Source organism: Xyrauchen texanus, chromosome 26, assembly GCF_025860055.1.
Source record: "Xyrauchen texanus isolate HMW12.3.18 chromosome 26, RBS_HiC_50CHRs, whole genome shotgun sequence".
In the NCBI taxonomy this organism is placed as follows: domain Eukaryota; kingdom Metazoa; phylum Chordata; class Actinopteri; order Cypriniformes; family Catostomidae; genus Xyrauchen; species Xyrauchen texanus.
The window spans coordinates 20071364-20097186 of record NC_068301.1 but is presented as its reverse complement, the minus strand read 5'-3'; the positions used below and the strand labels follow the sequence as shown (position 1 = coordinate 20097186).

The following is a 25823-nucleotide window of genomic DNA, read 5'->3' as shown; positions in this document are numbered from 1 at the left end:
ACTATTTAAATTTTGGCAATTGTAAATCTATATTGCAAAATGTATTTTAAGGTAACCTCTCTGACACTTTAAATTAAAATGTGTGTTGTTGGGGGGGCAGTCCAAAGTAACACTTGCATTTTAATCAAAATTGCATAGCTGAATGGTTTTAAAGAAGTGTGATAAAAAGATTGTGTTTCATTAATAAAGGGAGATGGTCTACTCAGTCAAATCTAAAAGCACAAGCAATTAAATAAAGGCTTGATCAAATTTACACAAAATGTATGAGGAACTTGAATTTAATAATTATATTAGTTTAACTGATGTACATTGTTAATGCCTCTTTAAGTTCTTACATTAATTTTTTCAGAGTGAAAAAAATATTACAAGGAAGAAACAGCAGTACTGATCAATACCCATCATTTTCAGGACATAAAAGGGCAAAACCACAAATCAAATTTTAAATTAATTTATATATGCAGCATTAATTGTGTTTATCAGTACAGGGCCTGCAAACCATTAAAGTGACAGTTTACTCAAAAATGGAAATTCAACCATCATGTACCATCATGGTGTTCAAAGCCTGTATGACCTAAATTCCTTTTGTGAAAAACAAAATGAGATGTTAGGAAGAATGTTAGCCTCAGTCATCATTCACTTTCATTTTCTGAAAAAAAAATATTAAAAAAATAAATACAAATAAAATGCTATGAAAGGGAATGTTGACTGAAGCTAACATTTAGACAAATATCTACTTTTTTGTTACGCAGAAGAAAGAAAGTCATATGGGTTTGGAACAACATGAAGGTAAGTAAATGATTACTTAATTTGCATTTTGCACAGAACAAAATGAGATCTTTTGCATACTGGATTACCTGCATTTGAAACAAGGCATCAGAAGTCCGTGACTAATTCTTGCTTGATTAAGAGACTCATGTTTTCTGGTGAAGTTCTTTATGAATAAATAATACATAGGGCCTGTCACTTTTTATAAGGTCAAATCACCATTACAACACTTATGAATAATTTAGTTGAAGGCCAGCCTATATACATGGAATTTGTGCAGTGTGTTATGTAAAAAGGACATGAGACATTTAACACTGCAAACATTAGACAGCCTCTATGCCTCGTTGGACACATATTCAGTATGTTCTAAAGAAAGAATTATGCTTAAACATCATCCATCAAATGGTGTCATTAATCATTGGGCTTTATTTGTATATAATGAATGCTTTCGGGTATGCAGTATCTGTTTCTCAGTAGGGGAGATGTTACATCTTTTGACTATCTGTGACAATATCAGGATCTGCACATACAGTATTAACCTCTGATATAAATGTAATTTTATTTCAATTGTGGAGGGAGGAGGGGGGTGTTGATACATATTTCATTCAAGCGTATCTTGATATGATTGATGGTATGGACTGAAATCAAATTATCCCTCAATCTAATTGAATCCAAGGAAGACGGAGCACATGATGAAAGATTACACCTATGTCACCTTTGCTCTGTCAAAGCAGACGTTTGTCAAGCTGAGAAAAATGTCCCTATAAGCTTCAAACATTTTATCCATGCAGAACCAAATTCCGTACCAGATGTTGACTTAATAATGAAGCATGGATTGATGGTGTTGAAAGAACAGTTCACCCCAGATCAATTTAAAATCTGGCATTATTTACTCACCCTCTTGCTGTTATTATTTCCACATTTTAATGAACATACTGATATTTTTTATTTTTACACCATGCAATTACAATGAATGGGGACTGGAGCTTTTAATATTTTACAAAGGACACATAAGCACCATAAAAGTGGTCCATATGACTTGTGTGCTATATTATAAAATCTTCTCAAGCCATACAATAGACCTACATGAGATACAAAATGAACGAACCAACTTATTCTACAAATCAGACATTGCAACTTCCGGAGTTAGGGCAGATGTCAAGATTTTAAATGAAGATTTTGTGAGAGAAAGTCATACAGGTTTGGAACACATGAGGGTGAGTAAATGATGACAGTTTTTTTGTCCCATTTCGGGTGAACTCTTTAATGTTGGTAGAATGGTGTATCTAAAAACAATCAGATGCAGCTGCTTGTCTCTGTCTGGCATCTTGGAGGATCTGTGTCTCAAAGCAAGAGCATGATAAAAAATAATCATATTCTAAAGCCTCACAAACTCAATAAACATGGAGAAATGAGGCCTGTCTGTCTACGTCTTCATGAGAGCATTGGACTCATAATCGCTCACAAAAAGAACATCCAATGAGAAGAGAGATTCTCGCATAATGTTTTTGCCAGGAGAGACAGCAGCTGCAGCTGAAACTAACAAACACAGCTGAGCATTTATGGGATTTCACTTTACCTGCACAAGCACATAAACAAGAAAAAGGGAGAGGGAAATTAATTGCACAATTAAGGTAATAACGCTGATATCAGCAACAGTAAGGCAAATCTACAACCTTTCATTGTGCCTCATTAGGAATACAAACGAAATACCGAACGAAAACACCTAGCACAAATAGTACTTTTTTATTTCAAAGACCATCATTGCACACCAGATGGCATAATTCTCCACTATTTTACATCATGTTGTAATGTAAGCAGAGAGAGTAGTTTGTTCACACTAAAAAATGCAACATAGAGTACTACAGTTCTCAGTGCTCACAGCTTGCCCTATACGTAGCGGATGTTGTGGGGTAACTTCAATGCAAAGCTGTCTTGACAAAACAGTTTTACTTGTCAGCTGAAAGTCAGTTAATGGTTCTGGGCGGCAGTAAAAAACGTTTGTGTTCCATATGAGATGATATTATCCGAAGTACACAATGTATAGTACATCATTTGAGACACGTCTAATGTCTTTGAATGCAAATTATATATATAGGGGTTAGTGGTGGTTTATATACGATTCTCCAGTGTTGATTGTTGGATTAAATGAACATGCTCCTCCTGAACATTAATAAATATATATTTATTAATGTTCAGGAGGAGCATGTTCATTTAATCCAACAATCAACACTGGAGAATCGTATATAAACCACCACTAACCCCTATCCAACGACTGTTCTTCTGGCATTTGATCCCGCCCACTTACCCACGTCATATCAAAGCGACAGATGATCTACTATAAGCAAAGCACTTTCCATCATCAGATAAGCTCACATTTTCAACAAAACTGCTGCAGCGGCACACTATTTTCTTCTTTTCGTGGCAACAGCAGCTGCCACTTTAACTATTGTTTCTGCCATAGCTTTCTTTCTTTATAATCTGTCCTCAACGAAGCAGACCCTGGCATTGAAGCTGCCACCGGAAGCAGACACTACTTTGTTGTATACCTGTAGTACAGCTCAAAATGGCTGTATAGAGGGCCTCTCATCTTTTTTTTTTTCTCCCCTTTTTTCTTCCGAAATTGAAATGTCCAATTCCCAATGCGCTCTAAGTCCTTGTGGTGGCATAGTGGCTTGCCTCAATCTGGGTGGCAGAAGACGAATCTCAGTTGCCTCTGCGTCTGAGACCGTCAATCCATGCATCTTATTGCGTGGCTTGTTGAGCGCGTTATTGCAGAGACATAGCGCGTGAGGAGTGATACTGTTCTCCGCGGCATCCAAGCACAACACACAATGCCCCCCACCAAGCATGAGAACCACATTATAGCAATCACAAGGAAGATAACCCAATGTGACTCTACTCAACCTTGCAACTGGGCCAATTGGTTGCTTAGGAAACCTGACCGGAGTCACTCAGCACACCCTGGATTCGAACTTACGACTCCAGGTGTGGTTGTCAGTGTATTTAATTGCTGAGCTACCCAGGCCCTCAGGTCCTCTCATCTTCCACCCGGAGCGGTGCCTCCGTGATTGGACACTGCTCTGGCTTCACATCTCTTGAGCTCTATCACAGCTTTAATTTGAGGTAAGGGAATAAAAGATCAGCTTTAATTTAAAACTTATCCCAACACACTCCAGTTTCAAACTGATTGTCTTGCGCAGGCATTTAATTCCTCTCAGCCCTGACTACATTGCTGTGCAGCCTATTTTAGGGTGAGTTCGTTTAGAAGCGATCATCCCTATGCCCTATTCCCTTCGAAGACTTTTCATTCCACTGTGAAGCTAAATGGTGTGGGACTTCCGGAACTCACATTTTAAGCCTTTTGTTTTTTATTTCTGTTCAAAGTTATTTCAACATGACAATCATGATAGTTCTCCCTTCAAAATGCCCTTCAGAGGGAGATTTATTACATTCAGAAAGCAGGGCATATCACAAAACAAGTAAACATCCTTTCAAACGACCGCTACTCTAAATTAGAAATATCTCTCCAAACTAGAGCAACATTTTAGCGTGAGCTCGCTGCCACAGCAGCATCCACTCTGACCAGGCTATAGCTCCCTATGGCTAGATACCGCTTCTGTGCAAGCAGAGGCAAGCCGAGTTTGGCTCCGCAAGAGGTGTGTCGCGTTCCGCATCTCAAACGCATCCCGCAATATGTCTCGCCTCTTTCGCAGCATTTGAGATCCCATTGCCAGCAAGTGCTTTCTATAAACTTTACTCGAATGTAAAATTATAGACCTTTGTATATGACTTCCTCTCCTCCCGCAGACCGGGATGAACGCTTCACACAGGTGAAATCAATCCATCACTTTAATCTCACAGGAAAATCTTCTCTATTTTGTCACATGTTGTCGGTTATATTTTAAAGCTGTTCTAAATCATTAGATCATACACTCAAGAAGCTTTACCTTAGAACCTATTTTTTAGAACCTATGTCTACCATTGAAAGTGACTCATCAATTCTGTCATAATTCAGCACTCCACACAATTTTAAAGTAATGTGTTGACATCAGCACTGGATGATTCGGCCTTGCATATATCCTCAGAATATTTCAGTTTTTCTGTAGAATTTACTACAGGCTAAAATATAAAGAATCTGTATTTATTCAACACTACTGCAAATGGTGTCCATAGTATTTTTTTTAAAAATCCAATTCTTAGGCACAAACTCTAAATTATACCGTAAATCCCCGTCATAACGAGACAAGTCATCTCATCCCATTATAATACAGAAATAATTTAATTACTCTCAGAATAATCTAAAAAACTCCAAACCATACGTATAAGATAAATAATATTAGACCACGGACAGTCATCCGAGGACTTTACTTTCAAGTCTAATTCAATGACAAATCACCACTTTGTATGTATCCTGATCGCTTCACAAATTATCCAGAAATTGCAATAAATTACATTTGTCGCTGCATCCTCTGCCCCTGCTTAGTGATTTACACTACAATAAGCTTCCTATATTCACCAGCTTGGACCTACCGATCACCATTATGGCTGCTCATGCACATCTATTACACTACAGTTTACATGTTATTCCCTCTATGGCCTGCAGGCCTCTGATGGCTGTTATTTAAGCCGAAATAAGAAAAACTGAAAGTTAATTTGCCGTGATCCGCAAATCAGTACCATTGATGGCCCAGAGGCCATTGTGTTTAGCATTGTTCTCTACCAATAATAAGCAGTAATAATTATAGAAATCATAAATGTCTATTGCCTTCCCCCAAACATGTCAGAAGATGCTACATTTCGTTCTTTCTCCCTCAACAAGCATTTTAACATGGCTACTTTTTATTACACGTGTCTTCAGGTGTCTTGCAACTCCTAATTGTGCTACCCAATCTTAAATAATGTGTCTTTAAATAAAATTATCATAACTTAACAAATTTTATTGCTATACACCCTTCTGTCAAATTTCTTATGCTTTGACACGTCTTTATAGAAGTGCATCTACAGGGGATTCCACAACAGAGGAAACACAGCAGTGGTTCCACTCCAAGCCCCCACCAGAGCTCCTTTTACCATGCTCTCATTCCAGTTCAAACGCTCAACTGCTACAACAGTGTTTTAAACTCTGCTCCTGCAGGAGCCCATCTTTAACTATTCTGGCTCAACTATTCATTAAATGTCCTAATCGCCAGTGCCTATTAATGCTAGGCGTTTCTGCAAATGCATAATTTACACATTACATTATCTGTAAATGTTGTATTATCCATAAACATTGTTGCTCTATTAAGCAACAAGTAGTGGAAGCCCTTGTGTCAATGTTTCTGATACTGGAGCTCTTGTTCAAAATCCAGAATAAATAATTTTTTATGCGAAAAGCATAGGTTCTCCCGTCAAACGCTGTGCAGTACCTTGCTTGAGGATCGAATTACTTGCATCTGGAGGTTGCCTGGAGGCGGGCATGCAAGCCAAGAGCAGAGCAGGTCCATTCTTTCCTGTAGTGGTCACGCACGGGCTTTATGGGGTCCTCTCCCATCCCTGTGGTAGGGGGAAGATACCTCCCTGCCCGGGCATTGCGGATTCCTCCAGCGCAACTGCTCCTGCGAGAGCTTGTTTCCATGTGCCAGTAACCACCAATCAAGATGGCGTAAGCTACGTGCGACTCTGAGATTTCTGTTATAGACCTTTTCATCTGGAAGCATCAGTCTAATTGGCATCTGCTAAACATATTACAGATCAGATTTGTAAACATTCGAAATCACGGACATCTCAGGGACATCTGCTAAATGTCTTACTGACATCCGAGACATACTTATTGAAATACGTATAATAGATATAAACACATCATATAAACATCCATGTGATGTACCTGTGCTACAGAGCAACCACCACAAAACAAAGGTCTATCCGAGCAGCAAATTCAATCTCTATACCATTGGTTTTCATAAACTTTCCACAGTTACATCAGAACAAACCATTTCAGAGGAGCTCACCAAATTCTATTTGGCTAATTCGCCCTTAAAAGAATCACCAGTTCCGTCATCCTATCCAATAATCTCGCTCTCTCGCACAATGAAAGGGCATTTGAGGCGAGCGCATGTCGCTCGTACGTTCGTTTTATGGGTACGCATCTATGCGGATCTATAAAATGCATGCGTTCATAAGCATTTAGTCATAAATGACCAAATAAATAACTTAATTAACACATTTTACCAAAGCTTTCAATTCTGTCATCCGATATATATATATATATATAATACACTGCCACACACTTGTGTAGTGTTTAAGGGAATTCTAATGGATGTTTAAAACAGGATCTCATCTATATTTCAAGGCCCATGCTTTATAATTATCCCACTTTTCAATAAAGAGCTAATCTTTACTTTTGAAAAGTTAGGCCTCTATCTCTCTCTTACCTTATTTTCTCTTATCATTCTCACTCTCTTTCTCGTGCCTTTCTTACAACCTGTCAGAAAAATAAGACCTAAAACTAATTTATTTGACAAGTCAATATAGTGAAGTCTGAAAAACATCTGAGACCCAATGGCAAAGCCTTCCAAAATGAAAAGATTAAGAAACTCTCTTTATTTTTTAATGAAACAAAATTTAATGAGGACAAGCAGCATATGCCTCTGCAAAAATAAAAGCGCTATCCCCTTTCATGCTCTCACCACACAAGCAAACATTAATTAATATGAGTAACTTACAATAACGGTCTGTTGACTGCACTTCAAGACAAATTGCAAACACTTTGCTTACACTTTGATTAAAAAGATGCAAATGATTGCTGTAATTCTACACTCAAATAGAGCTGATGTAATGTAAGAGTAAACATGCTGATATTTACAGGACATCCACAGATATTCACACAACCAATTATCCTTTACTGTATTCCAGGAGAAGGTTTATTATGTTGACTCTGTCTTATTCCATGTTAACTAATATCATGAGATTACATGTCAGCAGTTGTCTTGTAAGACATCTATGAAGAGATTTAAAAAATGAAGAGGGTGAGATGGGTTTTATGCATGGGTGAGTCTCAGTAGGTGAGAACAGGTGGAAGATCTGCTCCGCGACAGGCTGTAATCACTGTCAGTCAAAGCCCACCCGGTCAGACTGGCCCAGCTGTTCATTTGTGCCTTCTTAAATAAAAGACAACCACAGTTATTGGCTGTCACCCTAAAACCTTCAAATGTCATACTAATGGAGGTTTTCAACTCTAGGTAGGAATGACTGTTCTAACTGTAATCAAATTGAAATGTAACGGATAAATGATTTATTGCTCATCTCAGTGAAGTAATAACTAATCTTGGAAATAGATCATGTGCGCTAAGACCAGAGCGGCATTGTTGTAGAACAACAAATCCCTGCAGGTGAAGATACCAGTGATTGCTTTATCTTCGATTATGATTGCAGTAGCTTAGGGATGGTTCACTAATAAATTAAACTTGTCAATTTGTACGTACCCTCATGTTGTTCCAAACCTGTATCACTTTCCTTTTTCCATGAAACACAGAAGGTGAATTTCAAAAGAATACCCTGGCTGCTTTTTCCCATATATAGGTAATGGAAGCAAATGGAAACTGGGGCTGTCAAGCTCCAAGAAGACAAACAAGGACCATATAAGTATCATAATAAAAGTGGTCCATAAAATGTGTGCATTAAATTCCATATTTTCTGAAGTCATACAATAAAAACTATGTGAGGTACAGGCAAACATTTACAGTAAGTCATTATTCACTGAAAACTTTCCTTCCTGTGAGCTGTTAAAGGGATAATTCACCCAAAAATTTAAATTCTCTGATAATTTATTCACTCTCATGACATCCCAGATGTGTTTTTTTCTTCTGCAGACAAATGAAGAAAACTAAAACTACATTTCCACTTTCACTTTTAGATGTTAAAGTGAAACTAAACAGTCACAACATGTGACTTTCAGATGTAAAAGTGAAAGTGGAGATTTAGAGTAATATTTATTTTTTTTTCATTTTGATCTGTTCCTCCTATCATATCACTTCTGAATATATGGATTAAACCACTGGAGTCAAGAATGTTAAACATCTGGTATGGCATGAGGTTGAGAAAATAATGAGAGTATTTTCATTTTGGGTAAACTCTCCCTTTAATCTCTGAGACCGCATCAATTATTGAGTGAATTTGAACTCAGGAACTGGATTAATCTGATCGTCAACAAATCATTCAGACTGGTTTTGTGAACTGGATCAATTTATTCATTAGAAAGATCTAACTTAAAACAGTTATACATTCACAAATCTGACATTGTTACAGTATGTCTCTCATGTGGCAGATGCCAAGAAATTACATTTTGATCTGTTCCTCAGTATCATATCTCTTCAGAAAACTTTGAATATAGTGCAGAAAATAGACAATTTCTATTATAGTTCTGTGAGACTTTTTTTTAATTATTGTTATTATTTTGGAGCTTGATAGCTTCATTCATCAATTTACTTTCATTATATGGAAAAGAGTGGCCAGGATATTCTTATATATATATATATATATATATATATATATATATATATTATTATTATTTTTTTTTTTTTTAACAAAAAACAAACTCACCTTTTGTGTTCCACAGAAGAAGGTAAGTAATAAAGGTTTGGAAGGACATAAGTTTGAAATAAAAATGACAAGAGAAAAGTCATTTTTTGGTGAACTATTCCTTCAAATATCATGATCCCAGGCTGCACAGCACTCTCTTTTGTCTGAGTAGCACTCCAGCTAAAAAATACTTGAGACTGGCATAATGAAAGTATTTCAGAGAAAACCACAATGCATGGGTGCAGAAAGAGAAAGCAGAAAACACAGAGCTCAAGTGGCTTTCAGACTGAGACAGTGCATGAGACGCAAGATACTGACTAGAGGTAGACTGGGGTGAAACTAGAGGCAATAAGGACTGCACACAGAAAAGGAAAGAGAAAGGTCAGAGACAAGAGGACATGTGAATAAGAGAGAAGACAGCAGACAATGCTGAACTTGGAAAAAAGGGTAAAAAAAAAAAAAAAAAAAAAAAAGAGGAACTCATCCAGAAAAAGGCATAATGGCAGAAATTTCAAGCAGTTAAATGTAGGTTTCAGGTAAAGAAGAGAAAGAGAGTATACTGACTAGAGACAGACCGATAATAAGATTCACTTTTCTCCTTAATTGGTTTTTAAGATCTGGTCTACCTAAAAATGTAACTACGTGATTGGTGGGTTTCTAAAGGAACTTAACATATTTCAATAAAAAGTAACTTACTCTTCTAAAGTAACACTTTGCATATGTATTGGTCACAAAATTACAATTTATTATATATATATATATATATACATATAATTTATTAAAAAAATTTTACATAGCACAAGGCATTTTAAGACAGCCAGTTTAGTATGAATCTCAGAAAAAAATTGAGCACTTACTGTTAACAAATACAGCAAAGCAACTAAATAAAATGGCATGAGTGATAATAATAAAAATAATAATTGCAGTCTAATGTGCATTTCAATATTAGTGTGTAATAAAAAACAGAAATAAAACAATAGTTAAAATCTGGTTCAGCATATCAGTTATTAATCACTTACACATAACCTATAATCTGAATCTTTAAAAAATAAATAAAAACAATCGGTCGATCTCTATTACAGAGATGAGGAAATGGAGATTAGTACTAACCAGGGCATACAGCTATAGTGCAGAGTTTGGTTTGCACCTCAGGCCCCCCACAGTCCGTGCTTTGATGCTGGGGTACCACACAGATCCTGCTCCGGGTCCGAGAGCCACGGCCACACGTGGCAGAGCACAAGCTCCAAGGAGACCACTCCTCCCACAGCCCATGCACTGCAAACACCAACAAAACCACCAATGGGGATGAGGGATGATGAAGGGATGTGGGGCCATGAGTTCTTCAGGAGCCAGCTGCAACCCACTGGGGCGGGACACAGAGAGATGAAACACCGCCAACCTGATGAACAACCATTAGATTGCACCTCACCCTTCTGAAGCCCAGAGAAGGAAATTAATATGAGATAGCATGTATAACATGAATGAAATGCCACTTTTCCTGTAGGAAGGAGCCCCAGAGTGCAAGATATCAAGGCATGGGTAGTTCAAAAGTAGATGAAATGCACCGTTTGATTATGAAATGCTTTCAGTTGATTGTGGTCCTGTGGAGAGGGTTTCAATGATTTTACATACCTCAAGGAGTCTTTGACTATCAATAAACGCATCATGTTAAAGTGTTCCATTTCTTTTGATGGTGGTTTAGAAAATATGAGTATTCCTTAGATATATTCTTTAACTCTTTTTAACAGATATCAAATGGAGATGACAAGAAATTCAGATATGACTCTATAAATAAATGCAGAGAATATGACTATCAGGTTGATATGATGCTATAGGTGAAGTTATGAATGCCCTTTGCCAAACCACTAAAATGCAAAAACAGTTAAACTGAACCCAACACAGCCAAGACCAGCCATACACTTTAAAGCAAAGTCAAACAACGTTCAACCCATGCTACTTTGTGTAGACCCACCTATAAAGTGCATGTAAAAGAGTAAAGTCACATTCCGGATGTAAAAATCTTTTAAAACAGACCTAACAGAGCTCAGAGTTTAAGCGATGATATATGGTTCTGTATTTGCCACAACCTGATATTGGTTAATATATATATATATATATATATACCCATAATCCCAAAGAGAGATCCACGAATCAGAGAAGTCACTGTTTTTATAGAAACAGAAGCGCTCAGCAGCATTGTGAATGACCTAATTAAGTATTCCTACACTATCAAACAACTAAAATATTTGCATATATTAGAATTTATGTACACTTAACCTAAAATGTTTTGTCTTTTATGCTTACAGTCAATGACTTAAAATCAGTAGTTTTGTATTGTAGGCTACCTTCGTTTTTAAATTAATTACTTAATTTGCAAATATTTATGGGATGAGCAGTTCATTGCATCCCAAATCAAATTAATTACACACTCTCATGTACCTTTGTTTTTTTATTATTATAATTATTTATTTTTTCCCCCTTCGTGATTTTAATATACATGTTTGCTTCAAAGTTTTGCAATGCTGCGATTCATTTCAGACCTGCTTGGTTTGGTTCATGACTCAATAAATATTTATTGAAGATTTGTTTTAATGTCCATGGAGATGTAATGATGCAGATGATGTAAAAATACTTCCAAAACCATGGCATGAAAAAGTTGGCAAAAACAGGGGGCAGTCATCTGAGAGCAAAGATGGCAGATATTAATATGCTATAAATCAAGATACAGATGGAATGATGAAGAAAAGGATGATGGTAGAGGTTGAAAAGAGTGATTCGGGTGAGGACAGCAAGAAAAACTGATCTTGACAAGGGATGGACAGCAAGAGAATTGGCCAAGATTTGGAGAAAGGGGCAAAAGAAAGTGTAAGGAAAAGAGACATAGAAGGAGATTTAGAGGAGATTTTTATTTTCTTTTTTGAAAGAGAGAGGGAGAGATTGTAAGGGCACTACAGTGTAGAGCAGGAATGTACTGTGAATTATGCATGCTGATAAATAATTGATAGTGCTCTGTAGTGCAAAGCTCAAAGGAGCCATGTCTGAACTGCACAGAGCACTAAGAATAAAAAAAAAAAAAAACACCCAAATGAAGCGAATGAGCAACGATGAGAGAGCCAGAGATGGCAGCTGGATTGCCAGATGACCAAAGGTACTTGCTTCTCGAACAACTTAGTTTTAAAATAACTAAACCAATTCGATTTCTAAAGCCACATTCTGGACTCTGAATTTGAATATGAAAAAAGTATTTTCATATTCAAAAGCATTTTATTTAATTACATGCAAGAATTGTCCCTACTACGTGACAGACATCACTGAAATAGGTGTCCTGAAAAATCATACCTTTCTTTGTGACAGTACTGGGCTCTGTAAAAAGCAAAACAAGAATATGACAAAAAACTGCAAATTAGAGTTGGGTATTGATACCGATTTACCGATTTGATACTAATTCACAAGCTTTCAGATTGTATTCTATTCTGATTTAAATCGACTTATTTCAATTATAATGTAATTTTTTCTTGCATACTGTATGAAAGAAAGTCTCTCTCAGCTAATGCTTTTAATTATACAGGGGACCTTTTAACTTGGTACATTTTGAATATACTAATTTTACAAATTGTATTTTATCATTCCTGAAATTTGGTTGCACATACAAGTGTAGCTGCACTGGGGTAAAAGATTGATCTTTGGATTTAAATATTGATATCAAATTAACACTGTGAGGCATTGAAAAATGTATATTTGTACCCAGACTTACCTGGTAGCCAATACTAAAACTTGGAGGCTGCTGTTTGCCAATTTCAACCAATAGTGTGAGGTTGGGGCATGGCTTTGTCATGACTAACTTTGGCAGATGGGCAGAATGATTGAGAAACCTGTTTAACCTGTTTAGAACCAATATTGTTGCAATTTTGCTTGGTGCCCATAGAGGTACCAAAAAAGTATCTAATCATCCATAATCATGTCAGTGTATCATTTATAATCTAACCTACAGCGGACTGAAAGCTCTTAAGGATATTTGGGCATCAAATCAGCAAGTTGTATGCTTGTCTGGACTTCCAAACAATTTGCCATTGGTGTTGGTTAGTCTTGGTCTGTTGATGCTGTTGGTTTTTAGCTATAAATGGTGAAACGTGACATCAGGATAAACACACTGATTTTGTGTGGCATTGGGAGAAGTTGAATACTGGCCTCATGTGCCAGCAGTGCTCATTGCCTCCCAATAGACCTATTATGTACTGCTATATCCATCAAATCACTATCTGTGCAACATCATGTAGCGGCTTTAAGCCTGTCTATCCTCTCCCCACAGTGGGTAACAAAACAGAAAATAAAACAAAAAAGGCAATACCGTTTGATGTTGAAAGTTAGAGCAAGAGTCTAGACAGTAGATAGAAATAAATAAACAAGCACAGAATGACAGGTGGTTGTGGACTGGGTATGCGGGGGAAAATACAAATCTGTTTTAACTTAACAAAGGTTTTGCTTGTTTTTGTGCTATATTTCTTAATAAATGCAACTAGGTTTAATACTTCATCATACTGTATAACCTCCATACCATTTTAAGTGTGTCTTAAGTGTCTGTATTATTTTTGGGGCCACTGTATAACAGTTAAGACCAACAACAGTAGCAGAAAAAAATAATAATTGAAGCAGTTACCCCTTAAAAGGCTGTGCCAAATTACCTATTCTTGAATCCCAGTCTGTGATGTGTCAAAACAGATTTACAGGACAAAAACAAATGCATAGCACCACCTGATGGTTAATAGCTGTAATTGCCCCTTTTGCCCTAAGACTAATTTAACACTTACTGTGTGCAGTACCCAAGAAGAATGACAACATTATGTGAAATATTCTAGGAATAACTGGAGAAGATAAAAACTGCTAAAAATGTAAGATCATTAAATTACCAAAAAGAGAAACATGACTGCATGCTGTCAAGCATAACACACAAAAGCCTCACTGGACTAAGTGAACAACATGTTCTTGCATTAGAACATGAGCTGTGTTCCCAAAGCATTTTAGCAACCACATCATCCATACTCCAGATCAAAACATCATTAAACCGCTGCTTTATCTCTGATTAAAATATCCCATTACATTTCACATGAAATGATGAATGGCTAAAGGGTTGAAAGCCAAAACAACAGTTTAAAGCAATTTAGAGATAACCAGTATGTCTCCTGAAAATAAAAAAATAAAAACAATTATATGAATACATGATCCAAATATTCCGGGTTTATTTAAACATCTAGGCCTCACCAGTCATTTCCCCTCACTGAGAAAATTGTATCAGATTTCATTAATCAATAGACGCATCAGCTTTGAAAAGAGTATCTTCATTAAAGTGAAGCACATTGGGGCAAGCTCTGCTCTGGTGCCCCAGCACAATGAGAACCAGCAGCACTAGGCATATCCTCCAACCCATTGTGCCAAGATGACAATTTCTTAAGGCTATCATGAAAAGATTAATTTGGGTTTGGGTTTCATTGGGATAAACATTTTAGCAATGCAGATAAGCTGTTTTCTTTCTTTTGACTCTTACCCTTTGTTTGGAATGAAGAAAACACATTCTTTTAAAGATTTATACAATTTTGTATATCAATCAGGTGTGAACCCGAGTCCCTTTGACGTCAGAGTTTCATTCGTTTGGTTGGTTTTCAAACTTTAGCATTTTTCCAAACTCAGGTGGGTACAGTCCATGTGGATGTAGTTTGCAGATTTCTACACGGTAAAGAATTCCATGATTTTCCTGAAGAGTAGTGAAAATAATAATATAGTTGAAAAAAGGTAATTCACTCTGAACACAATTCAATATATATAATATATAATGTATGTATTTATTTGTTATTTTTTTGTATAGTAATTTATATGGAAACCACTATTGAGGTCTGTTGTCCACAATTGAGACCGAGCTTGAAATTGGGATCAACTAATGAGAAAATATAGGACAATTTAAGACTGCAGCAGGGATTTCCATTCTTTTAAAAGCATACATTTCATTCGAAGGCTCTGCTTGATCAGTTTTGAATAATAACTCTACTCTAAACTAATTCAATCAAGTTATGTTTGAATAAGAGCCAAGAGGAGGACCAATGGTCTTCCATTGAGAGCTAAGCTACATTGAAGCTACACTAGCTCAGGCTAATTTCAAACACACTTGGTTTCGTTTTCACCAGTGTGCAAGACTTTCTGGGAGGTGAAAATAAACTATGCACACATATACACACGGCTACGCTCTAGTAGCTACTTTGTGTATCGACGAGTTCATGTGTATTGATGAGTTCACATTGTCTTTCCTGGCCAATTCTTTCCCCCGTAGTAAACATTGCCTGTCTGTTTATGTTGTGAGCATAAACAGTATAAAATGCTCAACCCAAGAGCAAGCATCTTGCATTCTTATTGCTGGCCATTTTACTTCCTTGTATTGATGAGTAGTTCCCTAAAATCAGCTTTTTTGTCTTGAGCATTGAAAATCTATGTTTGCAAATGTTTGCATGTCTGCACTTAATGTCAGTCATTCATATCTAAGCCTCATTGATTCTTGTTCTGAATCAATCCACTGCAAGAAAATGTTTCCAGCAGAAATCCTTCCCTTTTGATTCTCTTTAGTCTTGCCTGCTTGACTAAAATCATCTAATGCTGTCCTTGATGGGATGGCTTACCCAAAAAACTAAATTTGGTCTCCTTTTAGCTTCCACAGAAGAAAGTCTTACTAGTTTGAAACTAAATGAGGGTGAGTAAATGATGACAAATTATCTATTTAAATCATGTTCTAAAGTACTGATCTGTACACTGTGAAAGGCTGCAAAACATCCAGTGCTGAACATGGCAACCCAGACGATTAATATAGAACTCTGGCTGAATGCACAATAAGAGGTGAATTGAGTCACCCTGTTTTACATAAATATAGAATTAGCACACAGAATGACCTACACAGCTGATGAACCTCTTGAACAAAGGTCAAATAAAATATGAAAATAAATTACCATCCACTACTAAGTGTTTTAAGACAAAGAAAGAATATCATTCAAGGTGCACTTAATAAATTATTCAGAGTAAAAGAGGTCACAAATACATCTCCATGTAAAATCAGCTACTCCATTAATTTCCAACAAAATGCAAAAAAAAAAAAAAACAAACAAAAAAAACAATACCCCATCAGGTCTGTGGAAAGGGACATTTAGCACTCATGGCCATACAATATTGTGAATATAGTCATGGCTAGGGGGTTGTTAGGCACAATGTGCAGCAGAGAGTCTTTATTCAAAATGCAGCATGGATTACTACATAATAATACTATTATCGACCCACATTTTCATTACAATGATATTTTGATTCACAAACACTAAAGTGCACTCAAGTACACGCACAACAAAAATGCTATTGGAAGTCTTGTAAGATATCAATGCAATACAAAGAGTTTCAATAGTACCCATTGTACACAATGCCACAATAGACACTCTATCCTCTATAGAACTATTATCTAGCAATGCAGTGTGTGTGTTAGTGTATGCATGCATGCGTGCATGTGTATTTTAAGCATACAGTGGAGGGAGTGCCAGCGTGTGTGTGGGCAGGTTTAAGTGGTTTGTGAGGACTTTATTTTAGGTTAAAAGCTGGTAATTACAAGGGCATTATGCTGAAAATGTGGTTTATGAGGACATTTCTAGTATCCTCATAATTTATATTGCTTAAAAAACATACTAAATCATGTTTTATAGAAAATAAAAAATGCAGAAAGTTTTTGTGAGGGGTAGGTTTAGGGGTAGTGTTATGGTTAGGGGATTCAATCTATAGTTTGTACAGTATAAAAATCAATATGTATATGGAGAGTCCTCATAATTATAGCTGCACCAAAATGTGTGTGTGTGTGTGTGTGTGTGTGTGTGTGTGTGTGTAGGGTGAAAGGAGTAATATTGATATGACATGATCTCAGACTGCACTAGATCATATCGGTTTCTTCTTATGGCAAATGTTCACTTCACAGAGCATTCGCAAACATTCAGCTAAATGTTTTAATGGTGTGTACCATTTGTGTACAGTGCTTATGCAATGCATACTGCTGGAAATGTAAGGGTGTATGTGTGCATCCAAGAGCATGGAGGTACACTACCTGCTTGATGCTGCGGCTCACCTGGGCAGGTGGCAGTGTTGTTGCAGAGTCGTGTCTCCCTCAGAGGGCCACTGCAGAGGGTCCCGTAAGGAGAGGACACACACGAACGTGAACGAACCTGCCAACCCTGCCCACATGTCAGCGAACACACACTCCACTGAGACCACTCCTCTGCTGCTGGGTCACCTACAAAAGACAAGAGAGAGAGACAGTGAGTGAGAGCTGGAAAGAGAAAGAGGGAGAAATGTTGAAATCCCAGACAAATTACCAAACAAAGTCATATATGGCCAGACTCAGACAGAAACTGCTGACATGTTTCTCATTTAGGAATACATTTACTTGAATTTCGTTTTGTTTCTAAATGATTGTGCAAAATCTGAAGAGCCCTGTTCTCAGCATGATTTGAGAATGTTCCAAAGAGCATCTTGTGTGCTTCAATGGTAGCAAGGAAATCTGACAAATTGTACAAGTGAATTAAAATGGTCAGTGTCACAAATTTGCTTACATTTTATTAATGGATTAAAAATAGTAAAAAAAAAAAAATGAAGAAGAAAGAAAGAAAGAAAGAAAGAAAGTTTTTCTTTTTTCTTTTGTAATTTTACATTATATTGAATTAAATGCTTCAGCTTTGTTTATTTCAGGTTTACATTAGAATATGAATCTCAGATTTTCAATGTTCTCAGATTTTGGACCACACTAAATGCATTGCGAACTTAGAACACATAACTTCCTGGGAAACTATATAATGACGCTTTCAATTTTGTGGTGAGAGACAGAAGGAAGGCTACAACAACTAAGATGGTAAATGAGGTAGACAGCTCTGTGAGGGACCTTAGGCCTTAAAGGGATAGTTAACCCAAAAAGGAAAGATTCTCCCATCATTTACTTTTACAGTTTACATTTACCTTTATGCCATCCCAGATGTGCATGACTTTTTTCTTCTGCAGAACACAAATTAACATTTTTAGAAGAATGTTTTAGTTCTGTAAGTCCTTACAATGCAAGTGAATGTGTGCCAAAATGTTGACGCTCCAAAAAGCACATTAAGGCAGCAAAAAGTAATTCATAAAATTCCAGTGGTTAAATCCATATCTTCAGAGGTGATATGATAGGTGGGGGAGATCAACAATTCAGCAGCATTTAAGTACATTTTTGCTAGAAATTATTCCTCCTGACCAGTAGGGGATGTATGCATGAAGAATGTGGATTGCCAAAAACACAAGAATAATGTGAAAGTGAAAGTTCAAGTGGATATTGACTGAGCAGGGAGGAGAATTTATAGTGAAAAGGTACTAAAATATTGATCTACTTTTCACCCACACTTATCATATCACTTCTGAAGACATGGATTTAACCACTGGAGTCATATGGATTACTTTTATTTATATATATGTGATTTTTGGAGCTTCAAAATATTGGCACCCATTCCATTCACTTGCATTGTGTGGACCTATAGAGCTAAGAAATGCTATAAATCTTCATTTGTTTTTGTTCTGCTGAAGTAAGAAAGTCATACACATTCGGGAAGGCATAAGGTTGAGAAAATGATGAGAGCATTTTCATTTTTGGGTGAACTATTCCTTTAAGTTTATTTAGGTATTTATACTTTCCACTGTCCCTCCCAGGCCTCCAGCAACTTAAAAAAAGGTGTTTTGAGAGGTGTTGAAAGGACACTAACAGCAGATGCAACTTCGAAAGCCTGGGCTGCACTTAGTGGGTGGCAATCCAGTCGACTAAGTTCCCCAATTCCATTCATGTTGTTTCTAAATGCCGTGTCCTTGGATAGAGGCAACATCACGGAGCGAATGGGCAAATTAAATTAATTGCACGTCTCATAATCGCATCACATCTTCATTTGCATGTGGTGAGTCAGAGCTTAGCCTTATCCGCAGAGCTGACGGGTGGAGAATAGAGTTTTGGGGGCTGGTGGGGACAGGCGTGCCTACGGGAGTTTACGTACATGAGTTTTTGTGATGAGATCAGAGGAAAAAGTGCTGTGTCAATTAAAGTAAAAAGAGGATATTCAGTAGTTTTAATAAGGCCATTCATTGCTTATATTTTGTACAATTCATAGATTTAAAACAAAGGAAGAGGTGAAAAAAATATATATATGGATTAAGGACTAGTACCATGGGGTGCTCCAAATGTCCAGACCCCTTTTCACTTTATGCCTTAAAGGAATATTCCTGTTTCAATGCAACTTAAGCTCAGTTGAAACCATTTGTGACATAATGTTGATTAAAGAAAATGAGGGACAAGTCGAAAGAAAAATTATATATTTTATTTTTTAACAAATGTGCAGTAAAACTGAGATTACAGTTGGGTAACTTACAATGGAAGTGAATGGGTCCAATTTTTGGAGGGTTTTAAGGCGGAATGGTTTGTAAAGTTTATAATTGTATAAGAGCTCTTAAAATGTTTAAAAAGTTATTTTTATGGTCAGTTATGGTGTACAGCGTTATGTGATCATGGTAACTAAGTTATACAATTTTACATTTATCTTTACACAGAAAATGTTAGTAAACAATATTATGACACTACAATCATGGATGTTGTTTACGTATTGTGGCTATAATTTTGAACTGAATATTTTAACATTTATGGATTGGCCTTCATTAACTTTCCATTCTAAGTGCCTTACTGAAAAGGAGGAACAAGTAAAAAATATTTTGTGTGGTAATCAACATTATGACACAAATACTGTTGACTGAGCTTAAACCACTATATTCCTTAATAACATCAAAGTGCTGTCCATGGTGCTGAAATGCAATTCAACCAGCAATATCAAGAGGTAAGGAGATGGAGATCACCTGTCTGTGCCTGGAACACACCTGGCTGGTCAGCTGACCGTGGCCTCTGTGTTTTCACCTTCTGTTCGTCATCGTCAGGTTCTGGGAGGACACACAAAACAATATGATATATTAAAGAAGTAAGCCAAAAAAGGTCATGATTTGGTGATTTTTCCATGGTTAATGTGTGTTGGGCATGATGTGAAGTGGAGTGCTTTTATAAAATAAAATTAAAATAATCGCATCAATAATTACAAAAACATATGTTAAAAATCAATATGAACAATTCTTCTGCCAAGTAACAGTTCATTAGATGAACTAGTATCTTATGCAGTGTTGTTTATAAAACAAGATAAATCTAATTTATCTTGTTTTAAGGATTTTTGATATTTTTACAGGAAAACAATAAAAAAATTATTATGAAGAATATGATTTTTGCCATAATATCAAAGGTCTTACGGGAAAAAAAAAATATGATCCAACTTGAATTTTCTTAATAAAAAATATGATCATGCATGGTAACATGTGCATGTAAAATGGCTAGTAATAGCATTTTAGCTTAGTGTAAAGATGACAATTTACACAAGGTTTATTTCTATTTCTTCTGCTCCAAACTTACGTCTGCTCGTATGAATGGAACATATCATAAGAAAGTGTTTCACCGCTGTTCAAATTCACTTTGGATCACATCATTTATATGTATAAATGTTTCCATCTAAAAGGACTAAATATTAAATTAAACAAATGACAATAAAATGCAAAGTAATCTCTTCAGTAAAAAAAAAAAAATACCTTTTGAATGTAATTACCAATGATTTAAATTGAAACTGTAATGGAATACAATTACTTATATTTTGTATTTTAAATATGTAATCCCATTACATGTATCCCGTTACTCCCCAACACTGGACTTGGCATATTAACATATAATTATTTTTAAGTGTGATTACAACACCTTCAAACGTGGCTCATCCAATTAGATTTCAGAAGCAAGAACTAACAATTTTATAAAATCACAACAACCATTTTTAACACATTCATTTCATATAATAATCGTATTTTAAAAGTTCAATACTTATAATACTGCAACACATACATTGTATTAGTATTGAATTGGTGTAAAATCACAAAACTTGTAAAGCCAACACACTATTAGCACTGTTTTACGTATACATGGTAAAGAGCTCAGCACAAACATTCATTTAAATTTCCATTGTGTAAGTGACATTTAAATAAGTCTGATTCTCAAAACCTGCCTTTGTAGACATGAGTGAACTTGCTTAACATTACGTTTATTGTACTTTTGACTTTTGTACACTTTTGTACTTTTTGGAGGTTGACAGGCCCTATTCCCCTTCCATCTTCATCGCATGGAAGAGAGCAGTATAAACATTCTTCAAATGTTCTCATTTTGTGTTTCATATAAGAAAGTCATTTGGGATTGTAATGACAAAAGGTGAGTAAATAATCACAGCTTTCTCATTTTAGAGTGAAATATCCCTTTAATTAAGGTTAGAACACATTTCAATTTTATTTTTTTAGTCAACTGAGTGCTGATTATCAGAAAAATAAAATAAAAAAGGATTGATGTTATATTGGCAAACACGTTTCAGTGTAGTGTCTTTCTGAAATGTGTACACTTTAAATTGATTACACATAAAATTCTACTGCATTGGCTCTCAGAAAGTACAGAAGAGCCAGGCTCCTTTTTCAGTCTGTGGCACTCGCTTCTCTCGAGCTGATTGGTCGACTTGACCTTTTGTTCTGCGTAAATGAGGAGATGAACTGCATACGATGCTAATAAATTCCACAGGCATATGCAGGAAGAGAGGATATCCATAGGACATGGCAGGAAGAACGGAAGAAAGATTTGGAAGAAAACACTGGAAGACAAAGTGGATTCTCCGAGGCGTTTCCTAAATTACCACTCAAAGACAAACTCTACAGTTTACAGATGCTTAGAATAATTCACAATCATGAAACACATCCTCAGCCTCAACAAAACAAAATCCCATTTTATTTGGTGTGATGTATTCATTAGCAAGCTCCCAAATCCATTGCTAAATTCATCTTAGTCAAGAGGTGGAGAAATAAGCTCCCAAAACAGACCACAGTTTTGCAGCAACTTTCTTGGGTTTGAATTAAATTCTATCGCTGTGGAAAGTAGTTCACAGGTCAGCGTAGATGGGATTTTAAATGCAGAAGCTAGTGAAAAGTTAAAGATTCAGCTGTTTATTTAAGTATTTGAACAGTGGAGGACACAAAACCTTTAGCCCTGTATTGCAAACAGAAAACTTAAATATATACCGTCTTTAATATTTAAACATAAGTAGAAACTGCATAAAAATGAGAGAGTACAGGGTTGGTTGAGAGAGAGAACATAAATATTGGACTCCAAAGGAAAAAGAAAATGCAGCAACTACACATTTGAGTCACAATTGAGTTTCTTAGACAATGATCTGTCCTGTGAAAAATGAGTTCGCCTCAATTATGCTCAAATTCAGAGAATCCAGTGAAACTATTTTATTATCCACATCAGACAGGACAATTACAAACCTTTGAAGCCATTTTTCACTGTTTCAGTCACTGAATTTTGGTTTTGTAAGGTAGAATAGACCAAGAACAAACTGATAATGCATCATGGGAAAAGGAAAGAGGTGTTTTTTTTTTGGCAAACAGAGCAGCAATCACATACATTGGAGCTCATGGGATGGATATATACTCCAGAGACTTCATCCCATTGGCTTTGTCAAACAGACCTGATTACCAGCATGTCCCACAGGGCCTGCATTAATACGCTTATGATAGCTCAGACACGCAAGCTGACGATCACACTAATTTACTCTGTCACGGAAAAAGACAATAGTCGTGTCAGGAAAGGAGGGAGTTTTTTCAATTCTTTTTGTATCTCACTCCTACGCCTCTCTCCACTCTGCTTCTGTTGTTCATTGTTGGGTCTCTGCCACTGTCTCTTGTTAGCAATTAGTTTATAGAGCATTTCTCTTTTTTTGCCACAGTTTATTGATAGACATAGGCTATGTTTGGAATGTAATAGTAGCTTACTATATATTGAATTCTTCATAGTATACACAGAGTATACAATACAAATTACAAAGCATTATTCCACAACAGACATTTCAAACTGAAGTATGTTACATTGTTTCATATGACTTCAATTCAATTTAGTCATCCAGTTATCATCATGGAAATTAAAACTGTTATGTTGCATTTTTTATATATAAAGTGTATTCAAAATTGTCAGTCCAATCAAATGATGAGTCAAGAAATACATTTTAATTTACCTCTGGTTTGTTGTTAATGCTTACAGAAATTGCTCATTTTTCACACAGTATAAATATTATATACTGCTGTAATATCAGTAGTATGTCATTCTGAAAATAGCAACAGTAGGAGACAGGAATTCAAGGGGAAGAAATATAAATGGAATAGAAACTTGACCCGAGCCAAACTCGAGCCTGGGTCTCCCACACAATTAATATGCCGGAGTACCCGCACTGACCACAACTTCTCAAAGGCAACCACTCTGACACATTTAAGTAAGATAAAGGTAGAATAAACATTTTCTGGAAGGAGTTTCATCTTTGTATCTAGGTAAAGTCCAAAGAGTAGGGCAAAGGAATACCCTTAGACCCATTGCTTCATGTCTTTGCATGATAGGGTTACAGTACATTTCCCCAATAACATGTACACCCCATCTTTCAGGAGATGTTAATATCATCTCCATTAACCACCACCCTGCTCCTTCCTGCTGTATTCACAAAGCATCCAGTGTACAGTTGCAATTGTCAATAACATCCAGTTGTTGAGAATGGAACAGCAGACGCTTCATCAGTCTCTAATCGGTATTTGTGTTTATCGCACGTCAGTACAAATGATAAAACCATACTGCAGTGTTTCCCAACGTTTTTCGTATTTCCCCACCTTACTGTATATACTCATTTATCAACACCAAACCTGAAATGTGTTCTTTTAATATCATTTTGTAATATGTGAATATACAGTAATATGATCATAAATAATTATAATACAATATGTGTAAAACAGACTCTCAAGTTGGTTGTCACAATTATGAAAGTTGGCTGACGATTAAATGGCAAAAAAATAATTGTGATTATGATGATTAATTGTCTGTTTCTTCACTTTCACACCTGACTTTAGTGCTATGATTAAACTGTTCTCTTTGCCATTTTTAAAGGTGCACAAAACTAGTGAAAATTTGTATTACCTTCATTGGCGTAAGTGTCATGTGTACGCTTAACTCAAACAGACCTGCTTACCAGTGTTTTCAGAACACCGGCACCTTTTCACAGTGGAGAGAGTGCTTGTGTGCTCATGATTGCCAGATTGTGTAACTAAAGTTTAACACTGGCAGAATATTTCCAAACTGTGCAAGTGTAAAGATCTGATTGGGGATTGCATCTTGTGATATATGGCAACACAAAATATGTTTAAATGTTGCATGATTAGTTCTAAGTAACATGACACAACACAATGGATCATCTAAGGAATAGTTCACCCAAAAATGAAAATACTCATTCAATACTCAAAACATCATTTACTCACCATCATGTCACTGCAGATATGTATGACTTTCTTTGTTCTACTGAAAACAAACAAAGATTTTAGAAGAATATTTCAGCTCTGTAGGTCCATACAATGCTAGTGAATGATACCAATACTGTCACACTGTTTTCAGAAACAATATGATAAGTGTGGGTCAGAAACAGATCAATTTTTAAGTCTTTTTTTACCATCAATCTCCACTATAACTTTCTCATTCATCTTCTTTTTTTAAGAAAAGAAGGAGGGTGGGGGGGATTTGCTTTCTTTGTGCATACCGCTATCTACTGGGCAGGGGAAATAATTTATGGTAAAAACTGACTTCAATATTGTTCTGTTTCTCACCCACACCTATCATATCGCTTCTAAAGATATTGATTTAAACACTGGAGTCATATGGATTACTTTTATGCTGCGTTTATGTGCATTTTGAAGCTTCAAAATGTTGGTACCCATTCACTTGCATTGTGAGGACCTACAGAGCTGAAATTTTCTTCTTATTCTAAAAAAAATATTGTGCTCAGCAGAAGAAAGTCTGTTCATGATTTACAAAATATCAAATAAAAATTTGGACTATCCCTTTAAGGGGATGGTAAGGGAGGATGGTTGATTTACAAGGTGGATATTTTTTTTATATGTCTTTCAACAAGGGGGATGACATCCCTTCACTTACCCCCTCAACTCGAGTCATGCATGGGGTACAAAAACCCTTTGTTGGGTTTTGTTGCCAAACAGCATTGCTGTTTAAAGACTAAAGGCGAGATTCTGTAATCTCAGGGTTGAGTCGGACTTGTCCCGTGTTTTGTCAGGTACGAGCAAGTAGAACTCGGTAATGCGGAAAAACTGACCGGGTATTCCGCTTGCACATAGCACCCTTCACCAAAGTGATCCAGTGCGCTCTTTCTCCCAAGTTAGCCTCTAAGATTGTGTTCCCTGGATGTTCTTTCTTCCTAGCCCTCTGGCCTGCGAATTCAGTGGATGAATTTGCGACCAGACCCACTACGAGTTTCAAGTAG

At 36.3% G+C, this 25823-nt stretch overlaps 1 protein-coding gene across 1 annotated transcript in view; it reads right to left on the bottom strand.

Moving 5' to 3' along the window:
- Nucleotides 1–25823, bottom strand: part of LOC127620361 (adhesion G protein-coupled receptor B2-like) — a 449688-nt gene that overhangs the window by 188070 nt on the left and 235795 nt on the right. Inside the window, exons 3-5 of the mRNA XM_052093573.1 lie at nt 20248–20328; nt 17438–17623; nt 10435–10599 (exon numbers count right to left, since the gene is read on the bottom strand). Coding sequence (XP_051949533.1) covers nt 10435–10599; nt 17438–17623; nt 20248–20328 — 432 coding nt within the window. The remainder of the gene's footprint in view (nt 1–10434; nt 10600–17437; nt 17624–20247; nt 20329–25823) is intronic.